The sequence below is a fragment of the Sander vitreus genome, chromosome 2 (genome assembly GCF_031162955.1).
Source record: "Sander vitreus isolate 19-12246 chromosome 2, sanVit1, whole genome shotgun sequence".
Lineage (NCBI taxonomy): Eukaryota > Metazoa > Chordata > Actinopteri > Perciformes > Percidae > Sander > Sander vitreus.
The window spans coordinates 32,167,036-32,189,256 of record NC_135856.1 but is presented as its reverse complement, the minus strand read 5'-3'; the positions used below and the strand labels follow the sequence as shown (position 1 = coordinate 32,189,256).

The window sequence follows — 22,221 nt, the reverse complement described above, 5'->3', positions numbered from 1 at the left end:
GCCAGAACGTTACGTCCTCGATGTGCGTCACACAAAGGACAGACGGAAAGGAAGCAGCCATGTTGAGCCAGCTCCTAATATCTCGCTTTTAATAACGTTGCAGTTAATTCACTGACAAAAGTGGACTTATATCGAAACTCGGACGAACTCTAAACCATACCAAAATGTCTACGGATGATTTTCAGACGAAGTACTCCTCCGTCATGGAGGGGATGCTAAAGGGTGCTATCGCCGAGACCACGAAACTTTTCGAAACTATGGTCGACGATCTGAAGGCAGAAATATCTAAAATCAAGAAGGAGAACGAGGACCTTAAAACAAAATGCAGCCAATTTGAGAATGAGAGACACCAACCCACTGTTGACACCAGAGAAAGTGAGCCTCCTCCAGGGCCAAGCGACGGGTCTGAGAAACGTGACAGAGCGGTTCAGTGTGGTGAGTTGGGATGCCTGTTAACGTTAGCTACTCACCATAAGATCGGTAGCTTAATCTTAGACCATAACATTGTCTGATAATGCTATGTGCTGTTTCAGCTAAACACATGAGTGTGTCCGTGTTATGTGGGATACGTATAGCAGCTCTTGGCTATTGATGTATCGGTAATTTAGCCTAGCTTAGTCGTATGCTTAGCGTGGGATCCAAAATAGGAGGGAAACCATACAATGCTATCGTGGCTAACGGCTTTGTAACAGCGTGTTCCAACAATACCGTCGGGATAATTTGCTTGTATACAGTACTAAACCGCTGACAAACAGTATTAATGTTACATTCATTAACAACGTAAAATGTGCAATTAATCGTGATTTTGAATTTAGGTCATACCGTGTATCCCTATTTTAAGTTATTATGAATATAATGTGTCATTTTAATAGGGTCATTGTAACTGATAATAACTTTTACTGATTTCTCCACTCCGGTTTGATTTTATGCTAACCGGTTGAACCAGCATTTGTCACTACGACACAAATTAAAAAGTGATTTACATTAGCAGCCTGTGCTGACTGCGTCACAACACTAAAGCCAACTTGAATTGCATGCAGTGTTGGGCAGTAGGGTGGCTTGTGACATGTCATAGTGTCCCTGATCAAGACACTGAACCGCAAGTTACTCCCCAGCTACTGTCTAGGTGTGCATTTCCCTACCCATTTCCCTCTACTGATTTTGGGTTTTACGTAAGGGCTGCTCGATTATGGAAAACATCATAATCACGATTGTTTTTGGTCAATATCCCGATTTATTAAACATTATTTGAACACATTTCAAAATGAGTTTACTTGCAAAACGTAATATGCAAAATACTCATTTTTTCTCGTTTACTCTGTTTTTGTGATCATTTGGAGCCAAAATCGTAATCACGATAACAAATATGGATTCCCTTCTCTGTGAACAACATTAAATCAAGGAAAGGTATAACTTTTCCTACTACTGCTTTCCAACTGGGACACTTGTTTCTCGGTTTCGATGTTTGTGTTATTTGGGAAACGTATAGCAGCTCCTAGCTATTGATGGATCAGTAACTTAGCGTAGCTTTGTCGTATCTTAAAAAGTTGCACGGGATTATGGGAGTTGTAGTTTCCAATGTTAAACACTAGGGGTCTGACGAGACACTCTGCTCACGAGATAAGACACAAGATTGGGTTAATGAGGACGAGATTTAACACTATTTTAAAGAGAACTTGAATTACGAAATAGGCCTGGAAAATAGAAACAAAATGAAGAATGAGCACCGTGAAAGGTTTTGAAGGTTTCAAAAACTGAAATGGCTTGTGTCCTGTATAACTAACCTCTTCAGACCTTATAACTATGGCATCCCTCTCTCCTCCCAAACCCGTCCCTACAACCTATAAAATCAAATTTTACCATGGTCTGGGTGAATACTCAATTCTGATTGGCTGCAGGGTGTCCATAAAAAATGTGTTATAGGACACCTACTGAAGGCGTTCTGACTGTTTACCGTTCTAAATGAATGCATTGAACGAAAAAGGAAATGTGACTCTGTTATTTCCAACACTGTGTTGTGCCATAGGATGGCGCTAACACACAAGCTGCAAGAAGTTACTTACACTGCCCCTCTGAACTGACTTTGTTTCACGACGAATAACGCTATCCCACATCCCGTTCACTGTTCAGGTCGCTACTTCAGGCTACGGCCGACAGTAACGTTGCACACTGCGGATAAAATTGTTCGTAAAAATTGTTATATTGTTTTGGGGACAGTGACATGGCTGGATAGCTATCTTGTCTTGTTGTTAACAGTGTTTCCCGCAGGTTGAGAATCTGCTTGGTTTGTCAAATGTTAGGTTCAGCAGATAAAATACCTGATTACCCGGAGCCCAAATAGGCACCTATGTATGGGAAACACTGGTTAAACATATTGTGAAATGATATACTCCAGCCCTCCATGGGGGTCCGGGGTCATTTTGTACATTTTTAAAGTTAAATGCATCAATCTGGTGCCATTTAAGAGGAACATTAAGAAGCTAGATCAATGAAGAATATGTGCTTTTATAAACATTGTTGTCTTTGAAGAAAATTAATTCTAAACAGACATTGTTTGTATAGATATGAATGGTGATGCAACAGCAAAAAAGTCACACCCACAAAGCATGGTAAACGAGACAGGGTTTAGTTCATAAATGGTCAAAACACAAACTGGACTAGAGTATACATTTAATTCAGCAAAGAAATGAAGCAGAAGTGGTCACCTGTGTTGAACTGGTTTCTCTATTACAGGTAGTGCTGGGCGTTATGACCAAAAATTTGTATCACTGTATTTTTAAGATTCTGGCGGTTTCACGTTATATAACGGTATTTTCTTTCTTTTGCTTGACTGGGCCTTTATATAGGTTTATAATGGATTATTCTACTGTCAGAAGTGCATAGAATATCACAAAAATACATTTTAATGTCATCATGTTTACTAAAAGCTTTGATTACTAAAGGGTTTGCTTGGCTCCACAACATTATACAATAACATTATATGAAGAAGAATGCATGAAACATTTACAGAATCTAAACTATTTTTATTGTGCAAACTGCAAAGTAGTAAATGTCGAATGAATACACATACAAACAACTAATATGGTTTCCCTTTCAAAACAAAACCGTTGTAAGATAGTTGTATAAACACTACCTTGGCCACAGTTAAGTTTGGTTGTTGTAGAAAAGTGGGCGACTGACCGTAGCTCCGCTGTCAGCCTCCTTCTGTGTTTGAATAATGTTAGTAGGTTGGCGGATGTATTTCAGCTAAGCAAGACATCGTAAATCCAGTGTTTTAATCATTGCCCTGAACCTGTCTTTCTCGTCGCTCTGTAGCGGGACCGTAGGTGGATTGTTCATAATGTTGCTCCGCTGCATGCTTGAAGTGACGTGTCTTTAACGTTAGCACGGCTGAGTAACGTTAGCACGGCTGAGTAACGTTAGCACGGCTGAGTAACGTTAGCACGGCTGAGTAATGTTAGCACGGCCGAGTAACGTTAGTGCGACGGGCAACAACAGTGGCTAAATTATGTCAGATTTTTTAGAAACAAAACTTTGGAACAACAGACGGCTCCTCTCTTGAGCATACGTTGTTCTGGTGTATCTCCGGTCTTTCTTCATCCTCTAACTTTCTTCTCTGTTCTTGAATGTGCAGTAGCGACCGGAGCCTCTCTCAGCTTAACAGACTGGTATACTACCTGGCTAGCCAGCAGCTATAATGTTACCCAACATGCCGCCCGGCGCTGTAAATTTGTAAATGTAAAATTATTAGTGTTAGAAATTGTTTAATTCACAAATTGTTGTTTTGCTATGGTGTTTTATCCTGTTAAAGAGTTAGTTGTGGGTTATTAATTGTTGTGTTATAAAGTTACTACCATGAGTGAGAAGGGTACGCAGTTGACAGGGCTCCCGTTCTCAATTCACTCGCAGATTACTTTGGCCGTAGCGCTCTCTGCGGCAATGCACCGGTATTACGGTATATGAAAAATTCATATCATACGGGAAATTCATACCGGTATACAGTATAAACCGGTATACCACCCAGCACTAATTACAGGTACAGGTAGAGTACAGGATATTGATCAACTTGACAAATTTCCACCGTTCTGATATACAGCAAAGGAAAGATGATTTACAGCTTAAGTCAAAAGCATCACTTAAACCTATCAAAAATCCATTAGACATCATTTTAACAGTTATTGCATTAAAAGGGTTTCTACTGGATGATACCTGACAGGTCATATGGTGAAAATAAATTACAAATATACTTTACTTGCAGGACAAAAGAGAAAAGGTAAGACAAAACAGGTGGACATTAAGATATATCATATTCCAACTCTTCTTACCTCCTTATTGACTAACTTTAAAGAATTTAGACATTTAACATTCCTGGGCTTTGAGAAGTACAGTTCTAATGCCCTCTTTTGGTTAAATTCCTCTGGGCTCGACCCAGTGAAGGAAACCCTCAGTCAGGCAGCCAGCTCTTTTCTTGCAGCCTGTTACAAAGGTCTGATTTGATCTGAAAATGAAGGTAAATACAGTTTTTATTAGCTAAATGAATGAAATAAAAGGTGCATTTAGAGCGCTAGTTTGTATGTACTCTTATTTTAGTTAAACGTCCAATATGTAATACTGACAGCTAGTGTTTAAAATAGTTACTGCAGTACAAATTCAAAATACTGGAGAAAGTCGTCTCCCCTGCCCCCTCCTGCCCAGACTTGAAGTTCACGTTGGTTTCCAGGCTGAGACGTGTCATCCAACAATGTTAGACAGCGGAGTAGCCAACGTTAGATGCTGGCTACATTGACAGTCATAAAAGCCCGTGCTCACGCCGAGCTCTGTACCCAACTGACAGGCACACCTTTTCGGCTTAGAATTACAGTAGGAACCGCTAAAAACCCGACAACCTTGTCGCCCTCTCCACACGCCAGGATAGGAACTACTAAAAATACCTCTACCTTGCCGTCCTATTCCACCCGACTGAACACACTTCATTGGCTTAGAATTGCGGCAACAATTGCTAAACACACTGCAAACTCACGGTCCTCTCTTCCCGATTCAGAGCCTCCCTCTCTTGGCTTAAAATAACTCACCATTGTACACGTGTTAACAGCTGTGGATTGCTTGCCTGGCCCTCCGGTAACGTTAGCAGTTAGCGGTGTTAGCATGGCATCGTTAGCCAGGGCCAGTCGGGATCACTTTACTGGCTGTGTCTCAATTGTTTTTACGAGTAACCAACTCGGGTACTCTAGCTATATAATTCAATGTGAGAACACAAATGTTTAAATTACATAAAATGCCCGTCCCTTGTAGCTGTGATAAATTAGCCCGAAGCTAATGCTTACCTGTTCACAGGAGTAAATTAGCCAACTCAGCGTCCTTTTGGGCTCTAAACTGTCTCCATCTTTCAAATACATCTCCAATATTTACCCGGCGTTTGTTAAGTCTCTGGTCATGCAACTGTTAGAAATGTCACGTAGAATCTATCTCCGTTGATCCCGTTCGTTTGAGTGCTGCTTTCATGGCTGTACTAACGTTAAAGTTGTAGCACGCTGGCTTTACGTTTTTACAAGTATATCTGGCAACCCGGCCTGGCTGTCAAACTAGGCACTTGATAACAACACACAGGCCAAAACACAAACAGAAATTCCGTCACGGAACGGAAATTTCAAAAGGAGAAAATACTGTCATTAGCAATGATGTCAGAAAAGATAGTATTTCAACTTAGCATGTTTCCTTAATATCTGATGACATATTGGGGTAATTTTTGGATTTATTACAGTAAATATATTACATATTGGACCTCCTAAGAAGATTATGTATTTTGTCATGTAAGTTAAGTGCAATGGAGGGAAGCCAGACACCGTTTATCTATTAACCCGCACTGCATTGATACAAACACTGGTTAAAAATTAGGGATGCACCGAATCCAGGATTCGGCCAAATATTGTTTTTTTTGACGGGGTTCGGTTTTTGCCGAACCTTATACATTTTTTACACCAAACCCTACGCTTACACTGCGCGCGCTACGCTGGTCGACGTAATGTAGGTGGACCATTCAATGCAATAGACGGTGAGAAAGTGAAAATGGAACTTGCGAGCAGAAAAAGCGCCACCCGGCAGCACCCAGCCAAAAGAAAGCAACCCAAGCTGAGCCACACGCCCAACCTGCAATGCCAACCTGTCCCGCGGCGGCAAGGTCCCCAAACAACACACTACATCGCCGCTGCCAAAACACCTGCGCATGAAACATCCGAAAGACCAGACGGAAGTTAACCAGACAGTCTCTCCCGGGCTGTCAGCCATTCTCTCGGAGTCTTCATACAGTGGGAACAGAGCAACTGCGGCTCGTTAGCTAACATTAGCTTTCTAATTTCACCCACCTAACAAGCCTTCAACATGCACAGGTTAGCGAAAATTTGCTAAACAAAATTGTCACTCATCTGGCAATAGCGATGTGCTTTCCTACGATGTGAAAAGAGCGTGTGAATTCAACATTAAGTTGTTACATTTGTATGGTATTTTATTGTGTAACCTCTCAGTTGAAGGTTAAGAGGAAGTTACAGTAAACGTAGAGCTTTTATTGTGACGGGAAAAACGGAAGTGAATAAAGTGTGGAAATTTATTACGGGTGGAATAAAGTGAGACGTGCAGTCGAGTCTATTATAGACTCGAGTGAAGGAGTAGTATTCGGTTTTGGATTTGGCAGAGTCTTAACCAGGGGATTCGGTATTCGGCCAAAAATCTGGATTTGGTGCATCCCAATTAAAAATCGGCATAGCTTCCCTTTAACGTTCGCTAACATTGTATAACGTTACAAGAAACCTAACATTACTACGTTAACGCATACATTGTTTTTACGACAAGCAACCAGAAATGTCTGTCAACACAAACGGGGAGAGGAGACTGACAGCTAACGTTGTTAGCTAACATTAGATTAACATTAAATATCAACAGTAACTTCTGCAGTTCATTGTTTGCTTTTGTACATTGATAAAATTGTGTCTTGACTTGTGGATAATTGCAGTGGATGCTGTGACGTTAGTTAACGTTACTTTACTTACAAGTGAGTTTTGGACATGGTGTAATCTTGTCTCGGGATGGAGCGGTGAACTTACGTGTGTGTGTCCGTCCGTGTGTCCGGCGTGCCGCGTACAGCGGGCAAGGCATTACAGACTGGTCTGAGAGATACTTTGCTGAAGCAACGGAACAAAACGACAGATCTCCAATGGTATTATGAGAAGCGTAAAAATATTTCCAGTGCTGGTAACCGTGGTCAAAACAATCATACTAAAATTAACTTTAGCGTATTGAACAATATCGTTAACTTATTACTTTACCCACCTAGCATTAGCGAACATTACTTGTCAACGTAGCACATTGTAGTTGCGTTGAGCTGGATCGATCGATATTGAATCAATACATAAATTAGGTATCTTCTGTATTTCTGTGTTGCAAAGTGTCACTTAAGCAGTGAAAAATTATGCTGTGTGGCAGTAAAAAAGCTGTTACATTTACTAAGTATAATTCCTGCTGTGACATTGTATCATTTATATTTACTCTCGAACGTATTACCTGGGTTCCCGTGTTTTGATGGAAGTAAGAGTTACTAGAGGGGTCAAAGGTTATGAGACTCCACTGACAGGCGACCAAACGAAACGTTGTGTGTCATTGAAATAAATTACAGATTTCTATGGGTTTGCCATTGTTGTAAACATTTGGGATAGTGTAAGACCACAACTCAACAGATTATATTACATGGATATAGTAGTTTTTAGTCATTTTAATGCAGAAATATTACATATTGTACCTTAAGCCTGGGTTTCAAAATAGGAGGGAAGCCATACAATGCTATCATGGCTAAAGGCTTAATACCAGTGTGTTTCAGCAATACTGTTGGGACATTACAGGGCTCAACAGTAACGGTTGCCCTTGGCAACCATATTGAGTCAATTAACAACCATTTTGTGGCCTCTGGTTGCCCCATTTGGCAACCACCTGTTCAATATTTGTGTTTTTTTTAATATTTTTTTATATAAAAACCAATCAAAACTTACAAAACGAGAATCTTATTTCAAAAGAAGTCAATATTTAATTTGGTTGTCTCCGTAAAGTTTAAATACTACGTTCGTGTGCAACACAACATTTCATCTGTTGTGTGACCGCTTTCCACACACGCGTTTGCCGTGAAAACATACAAGCAACGCAATTTTCTGTTTGAACGTTAACGGTGCATGTTAAAATCCAGTGCTAATATGGCACCGGTGCTCGGTATCTACCGGACGGAATAGCAACGCAGATTCAGTGCCTCATTTCGCTGCCACCTAAATGTCAGCGCTGCTCTCTGATGCTCCGAAACAGACGTTACAGGCAACATTAGCCTACCCTTAGCTACAGTAATAACTGGATTAAACACGGTTAAAATGCTGACGGCTAAACGGTGTAAAGTGTGACTGTATTTTACTGTAGAGGATTTCAACAGCGGGACAGACTGTCTGTTAGTTCATAGCTTTAGCAGACTGCTGTTGTTGGAAAAACAACACACACTGGACTAAATGTTGCGTTTACTTAAAACTGGTAAACCTCGTGGTGCATTCAAAGTTATTGTAAAATACCCTTTTCTCATCTGTTTTTGTCTTTTAACAGCAACTGTTGAAAGAAATAATTATTGTTAAGTTATTGTTCTTACATTTTGAATAATCATTTAAATCCCCCCCTTTTTTGTGCTGATTGTGACTCAAAACCGTGATCCAAACCGTGAGTTTTGTGATCCGTTGCACCCCCATTTGAGAGGGATGGGGAATTATATACACTGGTTTCCTGTTTACAAACATTACAGGATGCGTGCGCATACCAGGGGCAGAAAGCCAGATTGGTGAGCTGGTCCGCTACTGCAACAACCTTAAGTATTGAAGCTTTCATTATTGTTTGTATTTAACTGCTGACTCGATAAAACGTGATTTTAGTTGGATCCGTTTGTCTGTCTTTAATTTTGAGGTGTTACTGTGATATATATGTATGGCTATAATTGTCATTTTAGGCTAATGTAATAGTCAATGTTAGCAGCAGGGTTACCCCTGAGTGTACCCCTATGGTTGGTTTATGCCTTAAAATAATGGCCAGGATTTCCGGGAAAAGGTACGATATGTGTGTCTCCATTTCAAAACATCACTGCAGGTTGACTGCTTTTAGCAGCAGAGGTTGATTGTGGGCGAGAGGGCGACAACACTGTCGTGGTTAGCTCGCTGAAACCCTACTGCCACTGTCTCGGCAACGTTAGCTAATGTCCGCTAGCATACGTACAGGCTAACTATAGCCAGTTAGCTTTGTGTGTAACGTAATAAAAACCCACCCATCTTGTAGGAGTGAAGCTTAATATTTCATTCAATAAAATTATGGTACAAATGAGCACTAACATCACAGGTCTTATGTTGACAACGTGGATGCAGATATAAGAAACTCCGAAGGCAGTCGTAATATTTACCTAGCAGGCTAGGCTAAAGCTGTTGCGCTAACGTTAGCAAAACAAAGGCGTAGCTTTAGCTAGCCGTCTAAACTTATCTAGAGTCCGGACATTTAACTGTCTATGGTCCGGACTCGAGTAGCCTACTACAGCCCTGACAGGTAGATAGATATCACTTAGCTGAACAACTGAACAAGTAAAGTTACGTTATCCAGAATTGAAATTTGTAATATGTAAAATATTTTGAATAAAGCATGAAACATTTTAAGGAATGCTCAAGTCAAAACAATCGGTTGTTTGATGGTGGTGCTGGATCATACAATGTAGGGCTGCTTCATTATGGAAAAATCACAATCACAATTATTTTGGTGGGGTGGGCCGACACGCACACACAAACACTGAGCCTGTGCCTTGTCAGACAGATGCAGCCACTTTCCTGAAACCGTTTGCGGGACTGACACAGTGTATGGATACAGCATGCTCCGGTACAGCTCTGCAAAAAGAGATCTCATTAGCGCTAGTTTCACAGCGGAGCGTTCAGGTCCAGTCAAAACAATGCAGCTGGCTTATCAGCGCCAGCCGCATGTGCAATATTTAGTGGCTGTGGATGAGAGGGAAGCTGGCTGCTAAATTTTGGCATTCATGATATACCTTTTACTGCTGGCTAAAACCCTCTTTAGGGGGCGCCAAAACCTGTTTTGTAACCGGTCGGAACCTTGTTGGCTTTTTATAGTAACAACCCCCATTTCGTTCATTTTTGAATATCAGCAGTCCCAGAAAAGAGTAGCAGTTGCAAATTTCACTCACCTGACGAGACAATGGCAGAGGATTCAAACTTTCAATGGAAAACAAGATTTCCCCAAACACTGGAGGCTGTGAGTTTAATTCACATGATTCTGACATACAAGCAACTTTATAGGCGCGTCTGGTAAGAAATGACGGTAGAGCTGTTTTAGTGATGGTAACCAGGTTAACACACCACATGGAGCTCTTTGGAGATCCATGCACATGATTCTGACATAGAAACCTCTTCATTAGAGCTTTTGGTATAAATTGAGGCCAGGGACAACTACCATGGTTCAACATTAAGCGCAGCCCAGTCTATTAATTCGTAAACATTTGCTGTGTGATGAAAATTGAAAGAATAAAACCCGAACAGTCCTACTACACCTATAGTAACACGTATGCCTATGATGGAGGGAAAATCGAGCAGAAACAACCTAGGATTCTAAGAGTTAAACATGACATCAGTTTCTATTTGTATGCAAATGACATCCAGATTTATTTACCTGTTTTTGACTACAACAATCCATATAACACTGCATAGTGAACATACTGTCTTGCTGCACAAGTCCTTTATTGTCTGAGCCTTTCCATTATTTATATATTTATATATATATATTTATATATATATATATATATATATTATTTTTTTTTTAGCGGTCATAGGAGATCAGGGAAGCTAGCTCTTTGTATATTAATAATAATAGGGCTGGGCGATAAGGCTGAAAACCGTATCACGATATAAGTGTTTAATATTGGTCGATATCGATAATTATTAGGGGTGGGGAAAATAATCGATTCTTAGATGCATCTCGATTCGCTCTAGAACGAATCGATTATTGATTCTGATAAGTTAATAATCGATCCAATAGTGTCTGACATGCTCTGGTTTTTAATGTTTTCACTTCTTCCTCCACGTTAGCCAGATCTGCTCTGCTGAGAGTGACGATGTCACTTTCATCTACATTTAGGGCAGGCGACAGCTAATATAATGTGCCGTTATGGTTACATAGGACTCCGTTGCGACTGAAGTCCAGGCGTCACTTGTAATGGCTACATGACTGGCTTTACACATTGATTCCATTACCTTTGCTTTGGTTTCTTTGTACAATGCGGGAAGCGCAGAATCAGTGAAGGTAGCTCTTGTCGGTAGCTTATACCGGGGCTCAATTGTTTTAAGCATGTGGCGAAACCCCGCATTTTCTACCACAGAATAGGGTCGTAGATCCTTCGCTATGAAACATGCCACCGATCGTGTGATCCTCTTTGCTCTCTCGGAGTTGTGTGGCAACGTTGACACTAGCGACTCGTCAATTCTTGGCTGGGATGTCGACTTTTTGTGTTGTTGTTGAAGCCAACTCAGGATGCCAACGATCAACATGGTTCGTGAAGTTAGTTGTATTGCCAACGTGCTTGATTTTAGTGTGGCAGGTTTTACACACCGCGTAAGTCTTGTCTACTTTCCCATTAACTTCGTAGAATCCGAAATGTGCCCAGATGTCCGCTTTCCAAGCTTTGGGTGCGTTTTTAATTACCCGTCTTAAGCGGTCATCTCCCTCCGCCTCAGCCATCTTGATTGTTGTTGTTATGCCCCCGGAAATAATTGAAACTTCACAACTTTATTTTCCACTCAAGGCCAGAAAATAAACGGTGACATAATCGATTATGGCACTTTGCCGCATCGATGCTGAATCGTGCATGCCCCGCATTGCGATGCATCGCCGAATCGATTATTGTTGACACCACTACCTATTATCCACCTTTAAACATGACTGGCACGGAAGATTACTGTGAGAGAAGGTGACTTTCACAAGCATGTTTAAGGCTTAAGCATGGAATGACTACAAAACAAAAACCTCAGTAGACAAAACATTTCATTAAAACTTGTGTGTGACAAATACTGTATATGTCAAAATCTAAGCTTTGTCTAGCTGCTTTGTCTAGGAAGTGATTAGCAAACTCTGAGTAGCAAACTCTGATTTATATGTATATTTTTAAAAATCACGCATGGAAATGTATTAAAAAATTGTTTAGAATCAAATCGTTGGCCTCTGAATCGGAATTGAATCGTGAGGTGCCAATCGATTCCCACCCCTAATAATTATTGATATTTTTTTAGGACCTATTTAAAATAAGGACCAGGAGAAAAATATATTAAATTTAAACATTTTTATTTTAAACTTAACCATCCTCTGATTATAATTCCCTCAGTTATAAAGGCAGAAATGTCAACACAACCATGGAAAACACTCAAAAAATTCAAATGTAAACCTAAGTCTAAAATCACAATGAACACTTAACAATTATCTCTTCACATTAAGGTGCAAAATTAAAGAATACGTATGAAATGCTTAATAAGTAATAAAATAGTGCAAAGTGTTAAATATAAACATAGAGAAACCTGAGACCTGAGAACTATTTTCTGCAAGTTTAGTGCTAGGAAGTTCACAAGCTGCTTCACCTTCTGGTGAATGAAGTGTTTTAAAATATGTGCAGTGTTTTGTAAACATAGGAGAAATTAAAATAAAACTGAGGTAGACTTTACATCTGTAACATAAAAAACAAACCTGATACAGTACAGTAATGCCGCTTTTCCATTACGTGGTACCTGCTCGACTCGACTCTACTCGCCTTTTTTGGTTTTCCATTACGAAAAAAAAGTCCCTGGTACCTGCTAACAGGTACTTCTTTTAGTACCACCTCAGTCGAGGTTCCAAGCGAGCTGAGGCGATACCAAAAGGTGACGTGAAAGTGACAGAGGGGGGTGTCCTGAACAAACCCGCCATTTTTAAATAGTTTAGCCAGCTGTGTTTATTTTTGCTGCCTCCAGCTTCTTTTGAAACAAAATGTGTCTTCTGGCTGTGGCAACAACACATCTTCGACGGTGTGTGTGTGTGTTGCGTTAGGTCACGGCAGTTTACTGCAGCGCCGCTATGACGACCAGCCACGCTGAGGCGGTACTAAAATCTGCAATGGAAACGGACGCACAGTGAGGCGAGTAGAGTCGAGGCGAGTCGAGCAGGTACCATGTAATGGAAAAACGCCGTAACAGTTATTATTATTTTTCTCCGTCTAAAAGTCACGCTACAGCCTAAACCTTACATGGTGGTAACCTGGCTTCTCGACAGTGCTCAGCATGTTTTTGGCTATACCATATGCCACTCCCTACGTTATTTCTTTGTACCGTTTAGTAAGGCACTGATGCAGAGTACCTCTCCATGGTGGTCTGCTGCTTATGCGGTGTTGTAGATGTTGATGGACGTTGTTGGCGAATACGGCTGTGCTCCAAAGTGTGAGCGTAAGGTGGCAAAACAAGTTTGTGGTATTACCAGTCTTGGTGGGGATGACGATCTTGCATAATTTGCCGACGACATTGTTCTGACTACGGTCAGACTTATGAAATCCAAAAAACTGCCATACTGGCAGGCTGACTTTTCCTGTTTTATCAACAATTTCCTTGCTCGCTGCGGCACTCAATTTCCACTTATCACTCCACGCCGGTTCTGTTATTGAAGAATCCAACACGAGACAACGATATGGCGCAACCAAACATGATACTGTTACATGATTGGCTGTTAGAGTGTCACTCCCTACATTGCTAGGTTACCAGAGAGTGAGTGCCTTTGTTCATGCAACCAAACTTGCTTCGCAACCTCTGGTTTCTTCCGATGAAGACAAACAAGTTATCAAACTCATTTTTTATTGATATTGATTACGTGTATATCGCGAGACATATCGTTTTATCGCCCAGCCCTAAATAATAATAATGACTTTTATTTATATAGCGCCTTTCATGAAACCCAAGGACACTTTACAGAATTACTGTGGCTAAACTAAAGGAGGTTGTAGGCTGTGGTAAACGTGTGGTGTTTCAGGAGTTATAAATGTCCAGGGATGTAGCATTTCGGATATCTGCAGGCAGGGTGTTCCAGAGGGATGGGGCTGCAACACTAAAGGCTCTGTCTCCGAAGGTACAGAGTCTGGTGTGGGGAATGCAGAGCAGGCCAGCGTCTAGTTTTAGGGTGGGCTGTATGGATGGAGGAGGTCGGAGAGGTACTGTGGGGCCCTGAAGGGATTTGTAGGTGAGAAGGAGGATTGTATATGTGAGGACTTAATTGGGAACCAGTGAAGGTGGATGAGGCTTCTTTGACTTAGACCAAACAGCATTTGGGGATGTAGCATTATTAAAAAAGAAATTTAAAAATGGAAGATTCAGGACCTTATCTTAATTTTTTTTTTTGTGTGTTCATGTGTACAGACCTGGCTCCTGTCCGCACGGTGCTGGTGGAGCAATGTCAACCATTGAGGCACTCATCATTGCAAAATCAAGAGCAACAATGCCGTTATGAGGAGATAGAGTACTACAGTTTGCAGGACCACAACTACGGAGAGCCGAATACTCAAAGGCCCTTTATACTTGTCAAACAAGAAGTGTGTGTTAAACAAGAGGTATGTGTGTATCTTAGCAACAAAAACATTTATTTTCCCATTTATTTATCTATTGTTTTCTCAAAACCGCATTTTTTGTTGTTGTACCTCTGCAGCACACTTATGATGATTCTCCTATGCAGTCTGTCCTGGTGCAGGAGAAAGTTGAGCCCACTGATGACGCAGGTCAGGAATAAAACTGACTTTTATTTTCCCAACTATAGTTTGATAATTTGTAAACATTGTACAAATTTGTTAAGCTTCACAACTAAACATACTCACTTAATCTCTTCTCATGTTTCCTCTTTGATGTCTCTATCGCTGCTGTCCCTAGGTTCACCATGGGCCTCTGCTTGTGGAGCTGAGAATGAAGGGCCTCGCATTAAGGAGGTGTGTTCAATTGGAGAAATGCCCTTACATCTAAAAGATGAAGAGGACCAAGTGTCCCTCGAATTACCCTGTTTGGGAATGGATAGCGACGTAGCCCAGTACCAATCGTCTGGATTAGAGCATTCACTAGTCACCTCACTCGCTGCAATAAAAGACAATATGGAAGAAGAGTCTCAAGTCAGTCAGAAGATATCAGAAACACATGGAGAACCCATTCCATTGGAAAAACGCCCATTGGAGGTTGCTCAGCATCAACCAGAGGTTGAACCTCTTGAAAAAGAGCAACCATCAGTGGTCCCCCAACTGTGTCAAAGAGCGAAAGACAAAACATCAGTTAATAGACAGGCTGATGTGCAATCTACAAACGAACGGTTGGCACAACCTACACAACTCAAAAAAGGAGAAGCATGTGGAGAATTAAAAAGTGGTGTGGCAGTTGGTGAGTCAAGTCCCCAGCCTGAGTTGCTAGTACGACGTCGAAGAGGGCGGCCACCAAAGAAAGCCAAATGTCTGAATCAGCCAGTGAAAGAAGTTGGTTCTCCGCCTGTTTCTCTAGAATCGTCAAGTAGAAGAAGTTATTTAAGTAGAAGATGTTCCTCTACAAATGAAAAACCATCCGAATCTCGACAACCTTCCATGGAAATTGAAGAACAGGCAGTTCAGGCTCCATCCACTGAAGTTTCATCTGTAAGTGAAACGCGAAACACTGTTCAGCCCAGAGGACGCTGCAGCTCTGTAACTCTTCAGGATGCAATGCTATTAGTTGAAGCCATGAATCAGTCAACGGTAGAAAATACATTCTCCTCTCCACAAATAATGGCAGCCCCACCTCAAACCCAGTGTGCCCCCAGTATTGGTACCTTACAAACTGTGGATGAGGACCCTGCTGAGCCACAGACACCGCCATGTCCTGATGAAACTCATGAAGTTGCTGGCAATCTGCCAATAACAGAGGTGTCCACAACAACAGTGGATGAGGTCCCAGCTGAGCCACAGACACCACCGTTTCCTGTTGAAACTCATGAAGTTGCAGGGAATTTGGCCGAAACAGAGGTGTCCACGACAACACAATCAACAATAGAGAAACTTGGTGCTGCTCCTGCTGCTGAAGATGCTACCCTAACCAATAAAGCTCAGACCCACATCAAGGCTGTCATACCAAAACAACATACGGTCACTCCATCCAATGCTGCTAAATCTTCAATGCCCTCATCAACTGCTGCTGTTCATACACGTATGCAGTCACATCAGCAGCACCCTCCCCTTTCTCTGATTACATCGGTAGCAGCCAGAAAACCGGGTAAGGCAGTATCTCATAAAATACCTGCCATGCCAAAATCAGTATCCTCATTAATACCTCATAAAATAGCAGCACTGTTTCCAACCCAGCTTCCTATTGTTTTGTCAACTTCACTTCCACACTCCACGACTGCAGGTCTGCCTCTCGGAAGACTTTCCCTAGCCTCTGATCCTCAGAAAACAACACACCCTATGTCCAGTAAAATGCTTCCTGTTGTCCCTTCACAGTCGACCGCCACCTCAACAGACCCACAGTCAGGAACTCTACCACAAGCAAAAATAACGATTGTAATTCCGAGACAGATGTCAGCTGTGGCGTCAAAGAAACACCAGTCACAGAGCATTGTTCTGACAACCAAGCAGGACTCAGCCAAATCATCTGCTCCTGTTACAGTGTCATTGTCACAGTTGTCATCTCCTTCATCGCAGGAGTTAAGCATTTCTGTGGACACACAAAACGCTTCAGGTAAAGTGGGCACAAAACTGGACAGAATACTCAACTTGGAATCTCCCAAACAAATTGACGCTGGTTCTGAAACAATAAATGCACTTACAGAAACCCGTTCTAGTTTAAACAATTCAGCGGGGCTAGTGCCAACCTCCCTATTGCCAGCGGAACCCACGACTTTTGAGAAAAAACTCACTGCCGTGGTCAGATTAACCAGGCTCCCATTTCCAGTATCGCCCAAAGAAGCAGTTTTAGTCTCAAGACTGCTTACGGATGGGTCTTCTAAAACTCAAAGCAAAAAAGATACCACACAAAAGAAACCATCATCTGTGGGCATATCAACACAGCCAGCAAAGGCACTTGTATTATCCACTGATATTTGTCCCAATGTAAAAGAAACTTCCGTTACTCTCTTACTGTCTGCAAATACCTCTGAGATGTCAGAGAAGCCAAATGATATTCAAAAGAAGGCACCCTTGTCCTCAAACGACACCATTTTGGAAGAGTCATCCGACAGCGCGTATGTGCAGCCATCTACACCATCCAACGTGTCTGCAACCGTTTTAAAGAACTCCACTATAGCCATCAACACGACGGAGCCTCCAGCTGTATCTGGTACAGCTGGCGAACCTACTTTTAATATTGATGAGGAAATATTAGAAGACTGTGCATTACCTACTGACCCACCTGTAGAAGAGAAAGAATCATCTCCAGTTATACGTCTTATCTCCATCACCACCAAGGAAACACCTGAGCCTCAATTACAAATGACTCAAGCCCAGTTCCTGGCACAGCTGAGAGTGTCGCCTGTTACGCAAGAACCGAAACAGGTAATGTAGTAGTAAACAATCCTCGGTCTGTTTAGCAATATGATTGCCGTGGGGATACAATATTATTTACACATTCAGGAAGCCTATAGTGGTAGGAATAATGAGCCATGGTGGTGATGGTATTGATTCACCTTTGTGTCTTCCCCCCCCCCCCCCCCGTGTGAAATAATAAAAAAAAAAATTATACGTTACGTCTAAACTTAGTGTCTGGAATGTGACAAATGTGTACACTACCTTTTAGCTAAATAAGTAGAATTACATATTTTAAAGAGCATTAATGAACATGAATTCCACATGAATGTTTGTATTTTAACTGGACCTCTTGTATGTGTTTCTTTGCTAAATTAATTTATTTTTCTTTCCTTTTTGTTTAAAGGCCTCCTCTGATGACGATGTAGATCCCACCAGCTCCAGTGACAAAAAAAGGTTACAAAGAAAAGGCATTGTAGCCAAACTCCGAAGTCATTTCAAACCTCACTTGCAAGCAAGAAGAACAATAACAAATGCAGAACCACACAGAGAATTGGAGACCGACACTGTAAACAACAAGAAACCTAGATTGGAGAAAGACAGTCCAAATGTTAAAAATGCATCTAGAGAATCTATTCGCCTCAGTTCAAAAAACTCAGGAGCAGTTGAAGATGTTACAACTCCAGAAAAGACAACTAATGATTCCGCTTCTATTAGTCCTAGGAGATCTGGACTATCTAGAGCAGGTGTTGGACCCAAGAGGACTGGTAGAGAACCAATTTCTGTCAGTTCTAGGAGGTATAAGGCTACTAGAAAATCCACTCGTGTGAGTCCCAGGAGGTCTAGCTCAATAGAAGAAAGTGCTAACTCTAAAAACACCAAGTCCACTTTGTTGAGACCTAGGAGATCTAGCTTAATTCAAGAAAGTGCTAGCTCTAAAATCACCAAATCCACTTCGGTGAGTCCTAGGAGGTCTAGCTCAAACAAAGAAAGTGCTAGTTCTGAAAAGACAAAATCCACTTATGTGAGTCCTAGAAGCTCTAGCTCCATAAAAGAAAGTACTAGCTCTGAAAAGACACAATCCACTTCGGTGAGTCCTAGGAGGTCTAGCTCAAACAAAGAAAGTGCTACTTCTGAAAAGACAAAATCCACTTATGTGAGTCCTAGAAGGTCTAGCTCCATAAAAGAAAGTACTAGCTCTGAAAAGACACAATCCACTTCGGTGAGTCCTAGGAGGTCTAGCTCAATTAAGGAAAAAGCTAGCTCTGAAAAGACAAAATCCACTTCAGTGAGTCCCAGGAGGTCTAGCTCAATTAAAGAAAAAGCTAGCTCTGAGAAGACAAAATCCATTTTGGTGAGTCCTAGAAGATCTAGCTCAAGTAACGAAAGTGCCAACACTGAAAGTGCTAGCCCTATGAAGACAAAATCCAGTTTAGTGAGTCCCAGGAGGTCTAGCTTAATTCAAGAAAATACTTGCCCTAAAAACACCAAACCCACATCAGTGAGTCCTAGGAGGTCTAGCTCAATTGAGGAAAGTGTTAAAACCACTTCTGTGATCCTTAAGAGGTGTGAAATTGGTACTACCCCTAAATTGCCTACCAATGGAACACATGTATTCTGCCGTAGGAAGTGTACCCTCACTAAAGATGGTTCTAGCAGTCAACGGGGCAAAAGGGAGGCTAATTCTTTCAATCCTAGATATAGCATGACTACAAATTATGCTAGTACCAAAAACAAGAAGAGTGATACCGGTTCCCCAAGTGTTAGGTGGCCTAAACTGGCGAAAGGTGGTTTCAGTCCTGGTAGGACAGGGGAATCCACTCCTGCTAAGAAACCCAGATTAATTGAAGCTGGTCCTGGTCCTCAAAAGAATTTAAGAGTGGCGAATGCTAAGAAGTTGGCTAAAGCAGCAAAAGCCAAAACCATAGCAAAAATGAAAAATGCTAGTCAATTGAAATTACAGAATGGAGCTGAAACAAAGCTGTCAGCAGAGAACCGTGCTAGCTGCGAGACCGTGAAAAAAATTAAAGTTAAAGGTGTGTGGATTCCTCCGCAAATGACCGTCATTGATACGCCTCCGGCAGAAAAAAAGAAAGAGGCAGGATCCCAGGATCAGACATTAGTTTCCCCCGCAAGTGTTTCTCGCTTCCCCATACCTGTCAGAGCACCACCTATTGTATCACCGTTACAGCCTTTATCAGTCATTGGTAGACGTCTGCTCAAGAACCAGTGTGGGGAGTGCGGACGTGTCCTCAGCAGCATTGCCGCCCTGGAAAGCCACGTCAGTCTCCACAAAGGTCGTCGGCCTTTCTCATGCACGCTCTGTGGGAAGAACTTCCCAGACTCAAAATGTCTTAAACGGCATGGCCGGGTGCACCGCAATGGTAGGATCCATATCTGTCAGAAGTGCGGGAAGGGCTTTGTCTACAGTTTTGGCCTCACCAAACACCTCCAGATGGTGCACAGCAAGATTAAACCTTTCATCTGCCAGATCTGCAACAAGGGTTTCCTCACAAAACGAGATGTGGAAGCCCATATACGAATCCACACTGGAGAGAAACCATTCCATTGTGACCTCTGTGGAAGGACATTTACAAGGAGGGTAGAACTCAACGTGCATTTAAGGTGGCATAATGGAGAGAAGAGGCACTGGTGCCCGTACTGTGGGAAAGGATTTTTAGACTTTAATAACCTGAAAAGGCACAAATATACCCACACAGGGGAGAAACCACATGCCTGCCCACACTGCCCCAAGCACTTCTCGCAGTCGGGCCACGTGAAAAAACATGTTAAAAATGTACATAAAATCCAATGAGAGATGGACATTCAAGATGCATCCTTGCTCCACTGAGAATGTTAATGACTTTTTATATTGACAGATACAAAGCTGTGTGATGTTAGAGAACTTGGTGCGAAAGGGATCGGTTCAGTTTTATTCTTTTGGTGCAATGGGTTTGTAAACCTGTGTGTGTGTGTGTGTGTGTATGGAGCTGGAGCAAGGAGGGGATTAGCTAAGTGCAAGAGAAGTGAACGCAGCACATCTAAAGCGTTTGAATTGTTGCGTACAGATTCAACAAATAAGATAGGACATACACTTAATTAATTAAAGAGCTTCAGAGACTTTGGACAGAGCCAGGCTTGCTATTTCCCTCTGCTCCCAGTCTTTATGCTAAGGTGAACTGTCTCCAGATCCATATTTTATGCACAGCTGTGAGAGTGGTAACTCTCTGCAAGTAAACAAATAAGCTCATTTCCCAAAATGTTAAACCTTTTATCGTTATGAAGATTATTTTTTTTAGAGCACTATGTGCTTTTCACAGGGTAGAGAAAAGTGAAGCATGCATGATGTGTTCTGACAATATCTTCGACCTTGGTTGGTTTCTAAGATTACACACACGTAAAAGTGGCATTTCGCTTATTTCAATTAATAATTCATTTCTGTTTTCTGATTGGTTAGATCACCTTTTTTATTTTTTGAAGCATACAACAAATTGTAGCGATACAATGAAGAATTCAGTTTATTTGAACAAGTTTTGTTGTATACACAGCCCCAAGATGGAGTAGATATTGTAATGTTATTGAAAAAATGCAAAGGTAAATTAACATTAACCTCAAGTAGCCTTTATCATGTACATGAAACATCTGTTTTAGACATACAAACATCATGTAAAACACCTTAACACATTTTTACTATCGTACATGTTCTTCCATTGGTTTTATCACAATTATTCACAATGGAATCGAGTTTGACCGTTTTTGCAGTTCAGTTAATCCCCGAAAAATCAATGAATGTAACCTCATGGCCGTCGCAGCTCGGGATAAGCAAAATGTTTTATTGTTAAAAGTTAATACATTTTCTATTCGAGCAGACAACCCCCCACCCCTCTAGGCTCTATTACAAAAGACTGGCTAAATGGCATTGCTTTGATAAATCCTTCTGGTTTTTTTTCTTAAAGAGACGTTTGAAGCTTGTTTTCTGTGTTCAGTGCTAACAACATTTAGACCACTGTTGGACAAAGTTGACCCATCCATTTAGAGTTCTAACCCTCATTTCATTGTTCAAATTCTGAATTTACACCGTTTTCATTGCCATCGAATGAAGATGTACAGTATATGTTCTTGGTCCTGTCATTACAGAAAACAGGTAATAAATGTTGAGTTGTCAACCTAATCTCTTTCTTTGCAATGTTTTTGTCCGAAAACATTTGATATTATTGTTTTAACTGATTTTGGCAAATGTAGGTCTCAACTTTGTTATTTTCTCCAGTAAAAATATTTCCTTTTTACATTAATATTTTAAAAAGTATAGAATGAATAAGTACTTCTTCCACAATTCATTGTTCAGCTGTGGTTAGTTTTAGAACAGTGTGAAATGAGGCCTTGCAGTTAAAGGGTAATTTCGGTAATTTTTAAGCTGGGCCCTATTTTCCCATGCATTTGTGTTTAAGTAGTCTCACTTTGCCAGACCCTCCTCCAAAGCGCACTGAAGGAGGGTCTGGCTAGTCCACACAGCATTCCGGGATGGGAAGAAAACGTGCTCTGGTTTATTGGCATTTCTTTAAACCAATCACAGTCGTCACGGGCGGCGCTGAGCTCCGCACAGAGCCGCTGAAAAAATAGTTGTGCGAGAA

The 22,221-nt window shown here is 41.4% G+C and overlaps 1 protein-coding gene across 1 annotated transcript; it reads left to right on the top strand.

Annotated features, from left to right (window-relative positions):
* The first annotated feature begins 27 nt into the window (after positions 1-27).
* On the top strand, positions 28-21,761 carry LOC144528049 (uncharacterized). Its single transcript, XM_078266460.1, has 5 exons — positions 28-435; positions 14,484-14,674; positions 14,770-14,839; positions 14,988-17,620; positions 17,997-21,761. Exons 1-5 carry the CDS (start codon positions 165-167, stop codon positions 20,403-20,405), a joined length of 5,574 nt encoding a protein of 1,857 aa, XP_078122586.1. The 5' UTR covers positions 28-164; the 3' UTR covers positions 20,406-21,761.
* Positions 21,762-22,221: the final 460 nt, after the last annotated feature.

Coding starts and splice junctions, on each gene's coding strand:
- LOC144528049 (XM_078266460.1), top strand. CDS start 165: ATGTCTACGGATGATTTTCAGACGAAGTACTCCTCCGTCATGGAGGGG. Junction 436..14,483: donor TGACAGAGCGGTTCAGTGTG/GTGAGTTGGGAT, acceptor TCATGTGTACAG/ACCTGGCTCCTGTCCGCACG. Junction 14,675..14,769: donor AAGTGTGTGTTAAACAAGAG/GTATGTGTGTAT, acceptor GTACCTCTGCAG/CACACTTATGATGATTCTCC.